This window comes from Moschus berezovskii, chromosome 13 (genome assembly GCF_049115385.1).
Source record: "Moschus berezovskii isolate FMDL1 chromosome 13, NW_MosBer_1.0, whole genome shotgun sequence".
In the NCBI taxonomy this organism is placed as follows: domain Eukaryota; kingdom Metazoa; phylum Chordata; class Mammalia; order Artiodactyla; family Moschidae; genus Moschus; species Moschus berezovskii.
Genome location: NC_142472.1, coordinates 70,881,112 through 70,893,856, shown reverse-complemented (window position 1 = coordinate 70,893,856; position 12,745 = coordinate 70,881,112). Strand labels below are relative to the sequence as shown.

General features: G+C 39.9%; 1 protein-coding gene across 1 annotated transcript in view; it reads right to left on the bottom strand.

Annotated features, from left to right (window-relative positions):
* Positions 1 to 6,751, bottom strand: part of CPB2 (carboxypeptidase B2) — a 66,475-nt gene extending 59,724 nt beyond the window's left edge. Inside the window, exon 1 of the mRNA XM_055426819.2 lies at positions 6,678 to 6,751. Within this exon, the coding sequence (XP_055282794.2) occupies positions 6,678 to 6,751 (74 nt within the window). The remainder of the gene's footprint in view (positions 1 to 6,677) is intronic.
* Between the last annotated feature and the right edge of the window lie 5,994 nt (positions 6,752 to 12,745).

Genomic DNA, 12,745 nt, shown 5'->3' with positions numbered 1-12,745 from the left:
ACAAGTAGCAGTCCTGAGGTTGAAACTCAACTCTCCTGCTCCTGAGTTTTAATACCTAGGCAACATTTCCTGCTTTTTCATACTGTTCATGGAACAACAGACTGGTTCCAAATTGGGAAAGGAGTACTTCAAGGTTGTGTATTGTCACTCTGCTTATTTAACTTACATGCAGAGTACATCATGCAAAATGCTGGGCTAGATGAAGCACAAGCTGGAATCAAGATTGCCGGGAGAAATATCAATAACTTCAGATATGCAGATGACACCACCCTTATGGCAGAAAGTGAAGAAGAACTAAAAAGCCTCTTGATGAAAGTGAAAGAGGAGAGTGAAAAAGTTGGTTTAAAACTCAGAATTCAGAAAATTAAGATCATGGCATCCAGTTCCATCACTTCATGGCAAATAGATGGGGAAACAATGGAAACAGTGACAGACTTTATTTTGGGGGGCTCCAAAATCACTGCAAGGGTGACTGCAGCCATGAAATTAAAAGATTCTTGCTACCTGGAAGAAAAGCTATGACCAACCTAGATAGCATATTACAAAGCAGAGACATTACTTTGCCAACAAAGGTCCATCTAGTCAAAGCTATGGTTTTTCCAGTAGTCATGTATGGATGTCAGAGTTGGACTATGAAGAAAGCTGAGTGCCAAAGAATTGATGCTTTTGAACTGTGGTGTTAGAGAAGACTCTTGAGAGCCCCTTGGACTGCAAGGAGATCCAACCAGTCCATTCTAAAGGAGATCAGTCCTGAATATTCATTGGAACCTGGCTTCCCTGGTGGTTCACAGAGTAAAGCGTCTGCCTGCAGTGCGGGATATGGGTTCGACCCCTGGGTCAGGAAGATCCTCTGGAGAAGGAAATGGCAACCCACTCCAGTATTCTTGCCTGGAAAATCCCATGGACAAAGGAGCCTGGTAGGGTACAGTCCATGGGGTTGCAAAGGGTCGGACATGACTAACTTAACTTTCACTTATTCATTGGAAGGACTGATGCTGAAGCTGAAACTCCAATACTTTGGCCACCTGATGCAAAGAACTGACTCCTTGGAAAAGACCCTGATGCTGCGAAAGATTGAAGGCAGGAGGAGAAGGGGATGACATAGGATGAGATGGTTGGATGGCATGACTGACTCAATGGACATGAGTTTAAGCAAGCTCCTGGAGCTGGTGATGGACAGGGAAGCCTGGTGTGCTGCAGTCCATGGGGTCACAAAGAGTCGGACATGACGGAGTGACTGAATTGAACTGAACTGAACTGCAGAGTCCCCTCCAAGAATATGATTATGCTCCTCAAGGTCTGTCCTCTGTATGGTATACAGGGACGGTTCACACTTGCCATAGCTCTGAAAGATTGTTTTGTAATTTAAAAAGCTGGTGAGATGCCTCTGAACCACCGAACATAGCCCAAGGCAGCAATTTTGTTTTCTGCATTACAGCATTTTAAAGCTACTAGTGCCCTGTTCTCTAAGATGAAAATAATATATCAGTGGGAGCTAAGTGAAAGAGAACAAGCTGGTTTCCAGGTGGCAGATAGTATATGAAGTCAACAGAAAGAACATTTCCTCTGGTCTATTAATAATTCAAAAGGCCTCTATCCTCAACCTTTCTTCACTCTCCAATTTGTTTTCCTTCTTTTCTTCCTACTTCTTTTCATTTCCTCTTTCCAAATAAATAGCCTCAGCTGACTGCCTGCACTTAGGTAATCAGAACAGAATGCAATTAACGACTGTTTACAAGATTCTTGCTAGTATTTTATTTTTACCCTTTATAGTGTTTGGCCTTTAAAAGCAAGTGAATATGGAGACTTTTTTATTTTGGCTGCCTTTCTCTTTGGCATATGGTATTTATGCCTTTAAAACATTTTTTGTTTCCATTCCAGAGCATTTCACTGATGAGATTTATCAAAATGCACCTACAAATCAGCCACTGAGAGATTGCCTGAACACTAAGCATTATTAGGAAAATGATCATGCCAAGAAAATGATAACAAAGAACAGGTTGAGGAAAAAGCCAGACCCCTAGTTCTTTTTAGGAGGGGTTATATATTTTACCCACAGAAATAATTCATCCAAGTCTGTCACCCTGAATAAAATTAGATTTTTCTTTTAGCTTCAGTAATAGACAATTCCTGGAAGAGTGATGCTCAGAAACATTTGGTAAAAAAAAATTATTTTTACTCAGAATCAAGATTTGTGATTTTATTTCTAGTGGAGAAATAGGACCCAAGAATCAGATCTGCCTACAAAGCTGCAGTTCCTCCCTCCCCCAATACTTGGGGACCTGCATGGTAGGCACAAAATATTAAGTATTGTCAATATAATATAATTTGATTAAGATATAGTCATAGTCCTTTCCCTCTTTTCAAGCATAAGTATCAGTCACACTCTTGAGAGTCCCTTGGACAGCAAGAAGATAAAACCAGTCAATCCTAAAGGAAATCAATCCTGAATATTCACTGGAAGGACTGAAGCTGAAACTCCAATACTTTGGCCACCTGGTGTGCAGAGTCGACTCATTGGAAAAGACCCTGATTCTGGGAAAGACTGAAGGCAGGAGAAGAAGGGGATGACAGAGGATGAGATGGATGGATGGCATCCCCGACTCAATGAACATGAGTTTAAGCAAACTCTGGGATATGGTGAAGGACAGGGAAGCCTGGTTTGCTGCAGTCCATGGGGTTACAGAGTCAGACACAACTTAGGGACTGACTAACAATCTAGTCAAGGCTATGGTTTTTCCCATGGTCATGTATGGATGTGAGAGTTGGACTGTGAAGAAAGCTGATTGCCGAAGAATTGATGTCTTTGAACTGTGGTGCTGGAGAAGACTCTTGAGAGTCCCTTGGACTGCAAGGAGATCCAACCAGTCCATTCTAAAGGAGATGGATCCTGGGTGTTCATTGGAAGGACTTAGCTAAAGCTGAAACTTTAGGCCAATACTTTGGCTACCTCATGGGAAGAGTTGACTCACTGGAAAAGACTAATGCTGGGAGGGATTGGGGGCGGGAGGAGATGGGGACGACAGAGAATGAGATGGCTGGATGGCATCACCGACTCCGTGGACATGAGTTTGAGTGTACTCCGGGAGTTGGTGATGGACAGGGAGGCCTGGAGTGCTGTGATTCATGGGGTCGCAGAGAGTCAGACACGACTGAGCGACTGAACTGAACTGAACAATCAATCAGACGTTAAAGTATATGGTTGGCCACAAGCTTTGTTTGGATTTTCTCGTAACATCTTATGGGAAAACCTGAACAAATTTTCTGGCCAAACCAAAGCAAAAAAAATAGTAAGAACAGCCATGAATGACGGAATGTTCCTCATTCATTTACTACTTTCTTTCAGTGTATGTCTGTAATATTTAGTCCTACTGAACCATTATAAGCTTACTTGTTTTGCAACAACATGGTCAAGCTTCGGCACCTCTTGCTAACGGCTGTCTTACCAAGGAGTTTAGTTCACTATAGGATGCAGATGGTGGTCTGCAGGTGAGCCCACCAGAGTGCCACAGCCAGCGGTGACGATGCTTGTGCTGGGCTGGGCTAAAAGTGGGAAAGTGAAGTGAAAGTGTTAGTCCCTCAGTTATGTCCATTCTTTCCACATGGACTATATAGTCCACCAGGTTTCTCTGTCTGTGGGATTCTCCAGGCAGGAATACTGGAGTGGGTTGCCATTCCTTTCTCCAGAGGATCTTCCTGACCCAGGGATTGAACCCAGGTCTCCTTCATTTCAGGCAGATTCTTTACTCTCTGAGCCACCTGAGAAGCCCTAAGGTCACTGTCATACCTGACGCCGTAGACCCTCAGCCCTACCCCCTCTCCCAGTCTGCCTTCCAGACCAACTGTCTCTGCCATCTCACTGTGACTAAATCTGACCTCCCTTCAAATTGGCTCTCTTCCTAATTTCTATAATTTTTAGAAGCAGTGCTATGCAGTAAAAAGTGTTGAAATGATGAAAAAATGGGATTGAATCCAAACTCTACATTTACTATTTGATATGGGGCCAATGTTATTCTCCCAGGAGGCTTATTTTCCTCCTCTGTAAAATGTCAGGAAAAACGATCCCTGGAGTGGAGGATTTGGGGGGTTTAGCAGGATAACATTCCTAAGGGCCTATCCTAGTGCCCGGGACAACACAGAAGCTAAACCCTCATGTACTTCCTCCCCTTTCCCTCTCTGGGAATGATGCTGCCATTGCCTACAGTATCCAGGTCGGATGTGTTGACAGCAGTTCTGTTAGGGGAAGCACACTGATTGAAACCACCCACCCTGGCCAGGCACCATAGTAACCATTTGCATGAGTTGTTTTATGACAGGAGATGATAAGGAATATGGAACTAATAAGCCACCACCAACCGGAAGAGTTCGGGAGAGGTGGAAAGGAGACACCAGGTGTCCATCCACTTCCCAGGATCCCTCTTGCTAACATCCATCTTGGCTGAGCGATGCATGCGCCTCCAGGATCATCATGAATTAGGATGATTGGCCAAAGACCACCCGGAAACTAATCCCATCACCATAAAACCCGAGACTGCGAGCTACGGGGCAGAGCAGTTCTCCTGGGTTCCCTTACCCTACTGCTCTCCACCCGGGTGCCCTTCCCAATAATGTCTCTTGCTTTGTCAGCATGTGTCTCCTTGGACAATTCTTTCCCAAGTGTTAGGCAAGAGCCCAGTTTCAGGCCCTAGAAGGGGTCCCCTTTCCTGCAACAGTTCTTCTATCCCTCTCCTTTACCCAAGTAATATCCAATTACTTGGATAAACTATATCCTTTATCCAAGTAATTCAATATTCAAACTAGCAAGAACCTTAGAAATCATAGTCATCTCATTTCTTGATACTACATAGAGACATAAGGAACCAATTACCCTAACAGTTTGACTTCTGTGTCAATTTCTTAACAATCCTTTGGTGATGGAATTTGTTACTTGACTCTTGGTGATCGGAAAAATAAACCCAATCGAAAAATGGGCAGAAGACCTAAACAGACATTTCTCCAAAGAAGACAAACAAACAGGTGGCCAATAAACACATGAAAAGATCCTCAACATTGCTCATTAATAGAGAAATGCAAATCAAAACTACAATGAAGTATCACCTCACACCAATCAGAATGGCCATCATCAAAAAAATCTACAAACAATAAATGCTGGAGAGGATGTGAAGAAAAGGGGACCCTCTTGCATTGTTGGTAGGAATGTAAACTGATACAGCCAGTATGGAAAACAGTATGGAGACTTCTTAAAAGACTAGGAATAGATCTACTATACGTTCATGATCAGTCAGTTCAGTAGTGTCCGACTCTATGACCCAGCAATTCTACCACTGGTCATATACCTTGATGCTGCTGCTAAGTCACTTCAGTTGTGTCCCACTCTGTGCGACCCCATAGACGGCACACCAATGTTTACTGCAGCAATATTTACAGTAGCCAAGACACGGAAGCAACCTAGATTGTCCATCGACAGATGAATGGATAAAGAAGTTGTGGCACACTTAAATAATGGAATATTACTCAGTCATAAAAGGGGACATATTTGAGTCAGTTGTAGTGAGGCAGATGAACCTAGAACCTCTTATACAGAGTGAAGTAAATCAGAAAGAAAGAAACAAGTATTGTATATCAACACATGCATATGGAATCTAGAAAATGGTACTGATGAACCTAGCAAAGAACAGACTTAACGGACACAGCTGGGGAAGGTGAGGGTTAGATGAACTGAGAAAGTATCATTAACATATATACACTATTACAAGTAAAACAGACAGTGGGAAGTTGCTAAATAACACAGGGAGCCCAGCCTGGCATTCTGTGATGACCTAGAGGGGTGTGTTGGGGGGCGGCTGAGGAGGGTAGGGATACACACACACACACACACACATATTTAATTATGATTGATTCCTGTTGTTGTATAGCAGGAAAAACACAAAATTGTAAAGCAATTGTCTACCAATTAAAAAAAATGAAAAATTTAAAAAGATAATTCCAAAGGAAATAATATCAATTTTGAAAAGCTTAAAAACTGACTAGTTAATAACAATAGTCTGTATAGCCTCAGAAATATTTACATCATGTTTATATATGCTAGAGTTCTTTGGAGTGGTTTATAGCAGAAAGTCCTAAGGGAATCACTCTGCCAAGCAAAATAAGAACGAGATATGTTTACACGTGTGTTCTTATAACACACCTGTTCTTCCTTTCCTATTCCATGCTGAACACCCATGCACAACCCAGACCTCCAGTGTGATATAAACCCTCTTCTCCCTCCCATGTTCCACGTACAAAAATAAATAAATCATCTGCAGTCAACACATCATATATGTGAAGACAAGAAAAATAAAAATCATGTGAAGTGTTAAGGTGTAAATAATTAAACACTTAAAAAAATCAGAAGACTCAATTTCTTTAATTTTCATAGCTGCTGAATATACATACCATTCAGAGTTTTCTCAGTAATAAAACTAGAGCCAGAAAAGAAAAAAAGACCCTAGATCTAGTGAGAGCCTTATTGTACTGAAATCTACAATTTGGAAGAGCAACATGTGGAAAGCTTCAGGAAGAGGTGACCTTCAGACTTGAATGTTTTGCTCCCTAGACCAGTGCACTGACTAGATTCCAGAAGGGTCAAGCAAATGGGGGAAAACAACCCAGCACCACCGAGGGGTCCAGCAGATTACCTCTGAAAGGCGAAGGCATGCTCCCCACAGAACAGGGCAGTGGCGACAAGGACGCCCAAGCTATAAAGCTTCATCCCCACAGCAATTCGCTGTAAAACCAAACTCTCCGAAGAGAAGGGTCCAGATAGCTGGTTACACAAGAGCCTTCTTTACACACTGGTTAAACTGTAATGGCCTGTCCCCGCTCGTTTCTGTGATCAGTCGACTTCACTTCCATTTCCACCCTCAAAGAGAAAGTACGCGGGGTTGTTATTCTCTGTGTAGATGATCTAGAAAGTATTTAACTCTTCAGGGGAGATGAGCCAAGAATACAAAAGACAGGAATATGGTGGAAACGTGTCTGGTTTGTTGAAGAACCAGAGCCATAGAGTATTGATCCCTGGATCATAGCCCATGCTGAGGGAGGTCCCTTGTGGAGTACTGATGAGGTCCTCCCTTGATTTTGTCTTTTGCAATATTTTCAACAGGTGAAAACATCGAAGGTGAGTTTTTCAAATTTATGATTGACAAGAAGCAATTGTATGGAAGGTTATATATCTCCCTTTGGAGATCCATGTCCTTTCACGTTTTTAAAGTGTGTGAATGTGAAAGTCGCTCTGTCGTGTCTGACTCTTTTTGACCCCATGGACTGTGGGATCCTCCAGGCCAGAGTACCAGAGTGGGTAGCCATTCCCTTCTCCAGGGGATCTTCCCAACTCAGGGATCAAACCCAGGTCTCCCGCATTGCGGGCAGATTCTTTACCAGCTGAGCCACCAAGGAAGCCCCAAAACTATCATCTTTGTCTTGGTATGCTGAGTTCTGGGTTCATTTCTTAGCATTATCTTCAAATACAATAATCCATTCTCTGTGTCTTGTTTAGACTCGTACTCTGAGGTGGGTTTTTTAAAAATGTCAATAGCTATGTAAGTATTTTCCAAGTTGTGCAATTGGCTCTTTTTCACATTTATTTATTTTTACAAATAAAATTGTTTTTACATGTTGTTTTTACATCTGTATTTTTTTTAAAAAAAATTAGAATCAAAATAATATCATTTAATAGATATGTATACACAGTTATAGATTCTTATGACTGCCTTGTCCATAAAATATCTATTTCAGTTGTTCTGTTATTTTATTTTTTTTAGGATTTATTTTATTTATTTATTTTAATTTTTATTTTTATTGGAGGCTAACTATTTTTACAATATTATATTGGTTGGTTTTGCCATACATTGACATGAATCCGCCCTGGGTGTACATGAGTTCCCCCTCCCGAAACCCCTCCCACCTTACTCCTCCCCTTATCCTCCCTCTGGGTCATCCCCGCATACCAGCCCTGAGCATCCTGTAACAGGCATTGACCCTGAACTGGCGATTCGTTTCACATATGATAATATACATGTTTCAATGCCATTCTCCCAAACCATCCCACCTTCACCCTCTCCCACAGAGTCCCAAAGACTGTTTTATACATCAGTGTCTCTTGCTGTCTCGTATACAGGATTATCATTTGCATCTTTCTAAATTCCATATATATGCGTTAGTATATTGTATTGGTGTTTTTCTTTCTGGCTTACTTCACTCTGTATAATAGGCTCTAGTTTCATCCACCTCATTAGAACTGGTTCAAATGCATTCTTTTTAATGGTTGAGTAATACTCCATTGTGTATATGTACCAAAGCTTTCTTATTCATTCGTCTGCAGATGGACATCTAAGTTGCTTCCATGTCCTGGCTGTTACAAACAGTGCTGCAATGAACATTGGAGTACATGTGTCTCTTTCAATTCTGGTTTCCTCGGTGTGTATGCCTGGGAGTGCTATTGCTGGATCATATGGCAGTTCTATTTCCAGTTTTTTGAAGAATCTCCACACTGTTCTACATAGTGGCTGTAGTAGTTTGCATTCCCACCAACAGTGTAAGAGGGTTCTCTTCTCTCCACGCCCTCTCCAGCATTTATTGCATGTAGACTTTTGGATAGCAGCCATTCTGACTGGTGTGAAATGGTATCTCATTGTGGTTTTGATTTGCATTTCTCTGATTATGAGAGATGTTGAGCATTTTTTCATGTGTTTGTTAGCCATCTGTATGTCTTCTTTGGAGAAATGTCTGTTTAGTTCTTTGGCCCATTTTTTGATTGGGCAATTTTTTTTCTGGAATTGAGCTGCAGGAGTTGCTTGTATATTTTGGAGATTAATCCTTTATCAGTTGCTTCATTTGCTATTATTTTCTCCCATTCTGAAGGCTGTCTTTTCACCTTGCTTATAGTTTCCTTTGCTGTGCAGAAGCTTTTGATTTTAATTAGGTCCCATTTGCTTATTTTTGCTTTTATTTCCAATATTCTGGGAGGTGGGTCTTGGAGGATCCTGCTGTGATTTATGTCAGAGAGTGTTTTGCCTACGTTCTCCTCTAGAAGTTTTATAGTTTCTGGTCTTACATTTAGCTCTCTAATCCATTTTGAATTTATTTTTGTGTATGGTGTTAGGAAGTGTTCTAGTTTCATTCTTTTACAAGTGGTTGACCAGTTTTCCCAGCTCCACTTGTTAAAGAGACTGTCTTTTCTCCATTTTATATTCTTGCCTCCTTTGTCAAAGATAAGGTGTCCATAGGTGCATGGATTTATCTCTGGGCTTTCTATTTTGTTCCATCGATCTACATTTCTGTCTTTATGCCAGTACCAAACTGTCCTGATGACTGTGGCTTTGTAGTAGAGCCTAAAGTCCGGCAGGTTAATTCCCCCAGTTCCATTCTTCTTCCTCAAGATTGCTTTGGCTATTCGAGGTTTTTTGAATTTCCATACAAATTGTGAGATTATTTGTTCTAGTTCTGTGAAAAATATCATTGGTAGCTTGATAGGGATTGCATTGAATGTATAAATTACTTTGGGTAGTATACTCATTTTTACAATATTTATTCTTCCAATCCACAAACACAGTATATTTCTCCATCTATTAGTGTCCTCTTTGATTACTTTCACTAGTGTTTTATAGTTTTCTATGTACAAGTCTTTTGTTTCCTTAGGTAGATATATTCCTAAGTATTTAATTCTTTTCGTTGCAACAGTGAATGGAATAGTTTCCTTAATTTCTCTATTTTCTCATTATTGGTGTATAGGAATGCAAGTGATTTCTGTGTGTTGATTTTATATCCTGCAACTTCACTGTATTCATTGATTAGCTCTAGTAGTTTTCTGGTAGAGTCTTTAGGGTTTTCTGTGTAGAGGATCATGTCATCAGCGAACAGTGAAAGTTTTACTTCTTCTTTTCCAATTTGTATTCCTTTTATGTCTTTTCCTGCTCTGATTGCTTTAGCCAAAACTTCCAGAACTATGTTGAATAGTAGTGGTGAGAGTTGGCACCCTTGTCTTGTTCCTGACTTTAGGGGAAATGCTTTCAGTTTTTCACCATTGAGGATAATGTTTGCTGTGGGTTTGTCATATATAGCTTTTATTATGTTGAGATATGTCCCTTCTATTCCCACTTTCTGGAGGGTTTTTATCATGTTGAATTTTGTCGAAGGCTTTCTCTGCATCTATTGAGATAATCATATGATTTTATTTTTCAGTTTGTTAATGTGGTGTATTACATTGATTGATTTGCGGATATTGAAGAATCCTTGCATTCCTGGGATAAAGCCCACTTGGTCATGATGTATGATCTTCTTAATGTGTTGTTGGATTCTGATTGCTAGAATTTTGTTAAGGATTTTTGCATCTAAGTTCATCAGTGATATTGGCCTGTAGTTTTCTTTTTTTTCTGGGATCTTTACCAGGTTTTGGGATTAGTGTGTGGTGACCTCATAGAATGAGTTCGGAAGTTTCCCTTCCTCAGCAATTTTCTGGAAGAGTTTGAGTAGAATAGGTGTTAGCTCTTCTCTAAATTTTTGGTAGAATTCAGCCATGAAGCCGTCTGGACCTGGGCTTTTGTTTGCTGGAAAATTTCTGATTACAGCCTCTAGTTCCATGCTTGTGATGGGTCTGTTCAGATTTTCTGTTTCTTCCTGGTTCAGTTTTGGAAAGTTGTACTTTTCTAGGAATTTGTCCATTTCTTCCAGGTTATTCATTTTATTGCCATATAATTGCTGATAGTATTCTCTAATAATCCTTTGTATTTCTGTGTTGTCGGTTGTGATCTCTCCATTTTCATTTCTAATTTTATTGATTTGGTTATTCTCCCTTTGTTTCTTGATGAGTCTGGCTAGTGATTTGTCAATTTTATTTATCTTCTCAAAGAACCAGCTTTTGACTTTGTTGATTTTTGCTATGGTGTCTTTTGTTTCTTTTGCATTTATCTCTGCCCTAATTTTTATGATTTCTTTCCTTCTACTAACCCTGGGGTTCTTCATTTCTTCCTTTTCTAGTTTCTTTAGATGTAGGGTTAGGTTATTTAGTTGACTTTTTTCTTGTTTCTTGAGGTGTGCCTTTATTGCTATGAACTTCCCCCTTAGCACTGCTTTTACAGTGTCCCAGAGGTTTTGGGTTGTTGTGTTTTCATTTTCATTCATTTCTATTCATATTTTGATTTCTCTTTTGATTTCTTCTATGATTTGTTCATTATTTAGCAGCGTGTTGTTCAGCCTCCATAAGCTGGCATTTTTAATGGTTTTTCTCCCGTAATTGAGATCTAATCTTACTGCATTGTGGTCAGAAAAGATGCTTGGAATGATTTCAATTTTTCTGAATTTACCAAGGCTAGATTTATGGCCCATGATGTGATCTATCCTGGAAAAGGTTCCATGTGCACTTGAGAAAAAGGTGAAATTCATTGTTTTGGGGTGAAATGCCCTATATCTATTAGGTCTAACTGTCTATTGTATCATTTAAAGTATGTGTTTCCTTGTTAATTTTCTGTTTAGTTGATCTATCCATAGATGTAAGTGGGGTATTAAAATCTCCCACTATTATTGCATTGTTGTTAATTTCCCCCTTCATACTTGTTAGTAATTGTCTTACATATTGCGGTGCTCCTATGTTGGGTGCATAAATATTTATAATTGTAATATCTTCTTCTTGGATTGATCCTTTGATCATTATGTAGTTTCCTTCTTTGTCTCTTTTCACAGCCTTTGTTTTAAAGTCTATTTTATCTGATATGAGTATTGCTACTCCTGCTTTCTTTTGGTCTCTATTTGCGTGGAATATCTTTTTCCAGCCCTTCACTTTCAGTCTGTATGTGTCCCTCGTTTTGAGGTGGGTCTCTTGCAGACAACATATATGGGGGTCTTGTTTTTGTATCCATTCAGCCAGCCTTTGTCTTTTGGTTGGGGCATTCAACCCATTTACGTTTAAGATAATTATTGATAAGTATGATCCCGTTGCCATTTTCTTTATTGCTTTGGGTTCGAGTTTGTACACCCTTTCTGTGTTTCCTGTCTAGAGAAGGTCCTTCAGCATTTGTTGGAGAGCTGGTTTGGTAATACTGAATTCTCTCAGCTTTTGCTTGTCTGTAAAGCTTTTGATTTCTCCTTCATATTTGAATGAGATCCTTGCTGGGTACAGTAATCTGGGTTGTAGGTTATTTTCTTTCATCACTTTAAGTATGTCTTGCCATTCCCTCCTGGCCTGAAGAGTTTCTCTTGAAAGATCAGCTGTTATCCTTATGGGAATCCCCTTGTGGGTTATTTGCTGCTTTTCCCTTGCTGCTTTTAATATTTGTTCTTTGTGTTTGATCTTTGTTAATTTGATTAATATGTCTTGGAGTATTTCGCCTTGGGTTTATCCTGTTGGGGACTCTCTGGATTTCTTGGACTTGGGTGATTATTTCATTCCCCACTTTAGGGAAGTTTTCAACTATTATCTCCTCAATTATTCTCTCATGGTCTTTCTTTTTGCCTTCTTCTTCTGGGACGCCTATGATTCGAATATTAGAGCGTTTAACATTGTCCCAGAGGTCTCTAATATTGTTCTCATTTCTTTTAATTCGCTTTTCTTTTTTCCTCTCTGTTTCATTTATTTCTACAATTCTATCTTCTAGCTTGCTTATCCTGTCTTCTGCCTCTGTTATTCTACTGTTTGTTCCCTCCAGAGTGTTTCTGATCTCATCTATTGCATTATTCATTGTATATTGACTCTTTTTTATTTCCTCTAAGT